This window comes from Pelophylax lessonae, assembly GCF_965119305.1.
Source record: "Pelophylax lessonae genome assembly, chromosome: 3".
NCBI classification, from domain to species: Eukaryota; Metazoa; Chordata; class Amphibia; order Anura; family Ranidae; genus Pelophylax; species Pelophylax lessonae.
In genome coordinates, this window is record NC_138770.1 from 71,285,227 (window position 1) to 71,288,737 (window position 3,511).

Consider the following 3,511-nt stretch of genomic DNA (forward strand, 5'->3'; position numbering starts at 1 on the left):
TTCCAAAAACAATGGTCAAAGTGGTTGGACAACCCTAATTGTATTTGTGTACCCTGAGAAAAAATAACCTGGTAGTTCCTTATATGAATTTGTAAACTTACTGTAATGATGTCATTTTGGTATGATTGATATCCTCTGGTGCCTTCCTCTCTCTCTCATCTCTCCTTCCCTCTCCCTTCCTTTTTTCCCTGACAATCTTCTTTAATCCCTTCCTGTTTGGATACTTCTTTACATTCCCTAAAAGAGAGGGGAACTTATCCTCATCGTATTCTCTCTTTTTCCTTATAAAGGTATGAACTATCGTGCACGAATGACTATTTGTTGTTACTTTACTGCAAGATTGTACACACCCGTGAGGCGTTTCCCTCCTTGATGTACCTTTGTTATATTACTCTTTGTGTCCTTTATTGTTTTTTCTTTTGAAAACTTTAATAAAGAAACCTTGAAAAGAAATATAAATTAAATACCACCAAAAGAAAGCTCTATCTGGCAAAAAAAAATAAAAAAAAATTATATATATATATATATATATATATATATATATATATATATATATATATCTATATATACATATATATATATACATATATACATATATACACACACATACATACATACATACATACATACATATAAATGAATTTGGGTACAAGACTGCATAACCCAGTAATTGTTAGTCAATGTATCACAGTGCAGAAAACTGAAAAATGGCCTGGACAGGAAGAGGGTTTAATTTATTCATAAACAAAGATGGGATAAACAGCTCAATCTCCGCATTTGTGCACAATACTAAATTAAGCAGGGCAATAACTTCTATGCAGGATGTGGAAACCTTACAAGAACCTCTACACAGGGATGTGGAAACCTTACAAGAAGACCTAAACAAAATAATGGGGTGGCCATTTACATGGCAAATGAGGTTTAATGTTGGAAAATGTAAGGTTATGCATTTGGGTGCCAGAAATACGAATGCAAGTTACTCACTAGGGGGAGAGCCTTTGGGGGAATCTAAGATGGAAAAGGACCTGGGAGTCCTAGAAGATGACAAGCTCAGCAATGGCATGCATTGGCATGCTGCTTCAAGCAAAGCCAACAGAATACTGACTTGTATGTAAAAGGGGATTCCCTCCAGAGATAAAACTATAATTCTCCCATTCTACAAGACTCTGGTCCAGCTGCATTTTGAGTATGTCATCCAATTCTGGGCACCGGTCCTCAGGAAGGATGTGCTTGAACTGGAGAGAGTCCAGAGAAGGGCAACAAAGTTAATAAAGGGAATGGTGGACTTCAGCTATGAGGAAAGACTACAGGCATTGGACCTATTCTCTCTGGAGAGGAGACACTTAAGAAGGAATATGATACCAATGTACAAATACTGTACTAGTGACCCTAGCACAGGGAACAAACTTTTCAGCGAAAGGGAATATAAAAGGACACGTGACCATTCACTAAAATTAGAAGAGAAGCAGTTTAACTTTATACTGCGTAAGGGATTCTTTACCATCAGAGCGGTAAGGATGTGGAATTCTCTTCCACAAGCAGTGGTATCAGCAGGGAGTATCGATAGTTTCAAAAAAACCTCAAAAAATACCTTAATGACCCCAACATACAGGGGTATATGATGTACTATTGACAGCAAACACACACACAACCTCACTAACTATGTAACTATGTAACATGCCTGTCTTCAAGTAGTTAAGTTATGCTAGTTATTGGGTAATAAGGAGTGATATTTTTTGTACATAGTGCGAATTATTTTCTTTTCACTATCATCAAGTCAATGACAAAACTGGTGTTTATGCCAGTCAAAAAATGTAAACCAATTGTTTGTGTTTTTGAAGAAAATGATTCTCACTTAGTTTATAAACATGATGATCCTTCTCATATTTAACTAAGAACACAAGTTCACTTTAAGGCTCCAGTCACACCTGAGGGTGTCTTTTTCGGTTTTTTTTTTTTGGCATTTTTCAGGTGCTTTTCGGGTGTTTTTTAGCGTTTTTTTGGGCTTATTTTGCAGGTGTTTGGAGGCAGCCACTGACATCTGACCAAAAACACTTGTAATCTGCAAAAAAAGAAGCTCATGTACTTTTTTGAGCTTCAGGCATTTTGCATCAGGTGACAAAATGTTCATATGCGAACAGGGGCCATAGAAATGAATCGGATTTTGTTTGTTGAGCATTTTGGAACTTCAGAGAGGAGCGTTTTACAAGCTGAAAAACGCTCAGGTGTGAACAGGGCCTCATGGAAATACATCACCTATTTCCTACCAGCCTCCTCATGGCTCTCTTAACATCTTTATTCCTCAGGCTATAGATCAAGGGGTTCAGCATTGGGGTGATCACCGTGTAAAATACTGCCACGCTTTTGCCTACGTCCTCTGTGTCTGCATGCTCTGGTCTAACGTACATAAACATGGCTGTCCCGTAGAAAATGACCACCACCACCAGGTGTGAAACACAGGTGGAAAAGGTTTTGTACTTGCCAGAGTGAGTTCTAATAATAGTGACAATGATTCGAAAATATGAAAAAAGGATTAGTGAAAGTGGTATGAAGGCCAAGATGGCCGTGCCCACCAGTTTTACAATATTGTTTAATGAGGTGTCACTGCAAGAGAGCTGCAATAGTAGTGGTGCCTCACAGAAAAAATGGTTGATGGTGTTAGGGCCACAGAATGTTAAGCGGAATACAAAATACAAATCAATGGATGATATGATGCAACCAGTAAGCCATGCCATGCTGATCATCCACAAGCAGACTGTTGTGTTCATGATAATGCTGTAACGCAGAGGGTTGCAGATAGCAACATAGCGGTCATAGGCCATCAAAGCCAGAAGCAGGCACTCAGTTTCCCCCATGAGCAAGTAAAAAAAGACCTGGGTGGTACAGCCAGTGAATGAAATCCTCTTCTTCAGTGCAAAGAAGTTAACCAACATTTTTGGTACAATGACTGAGGTATAGCAAATGTCCAAAAATGACAAATTAGCCAAGAAAAAATACATAGAGATGTGCAAGCGCTTGTCGGTCTTCACAGCCACTATGAGAAGAAGATTCCCAATCAGTGTGGACATGTAGATTGCCAGGAAAATGGGGAACAGAAAAACTTGTACCAGTGGGTCGGTCGAGAGCCCAAGAAGAATGAATTCGGTTACAGCACTTTGGTTCCCAGCATGCATCCTAACTGTTCCAAAAGTGTGATTGAGGAATATTTTTGTTTTATACAAAATATAAAATTAAATGATGAAATTAGATATATATGATGGGAAGACTGTGTGATAATTCACATAGAATAGACAATATTATGGAATATTCTCAGAATGTAAACCTTTCATTGGTTTAGTGTATAGATAAATTATTTTTGGATCCTATTATTATTATTAGTCCTATTATTTAGAGGAAATAGTAATTCAAGTGAAATTCTTACAAAATTATACTGCACATATGTAAGAAAATTACCAGAATTAAATAATCTGAATGGCCTCACTTCCCACAAGTATGGATGCAGGGAATTGAA

General features: G+C 37.7%; 1 protein-coding gene across 1 annotated transcript; it reads right to left on the reverse strand.

The window, feature by feature from the left end:
- Positions 1–2,252: 2,252 nt before the first annotated feature.
- LOC309550341 (olfactory receptor 2D3-like) lies at positions 2,253–3,173 on the reverse strand (the record flags this gene model as incomplete). Its single annotated transcript, XM_082250738.1, has 1 exon — positions 2,253–3,173. One exon carries the CDS (start codon positions 3,171–3,173, stop codon positions 2,253–2,255), a length of 921 nt encoding a protein of 306 aa, XP_082106864.1.
- Positions 3,174–3,511: the final 338 nt, after the last annotated feature.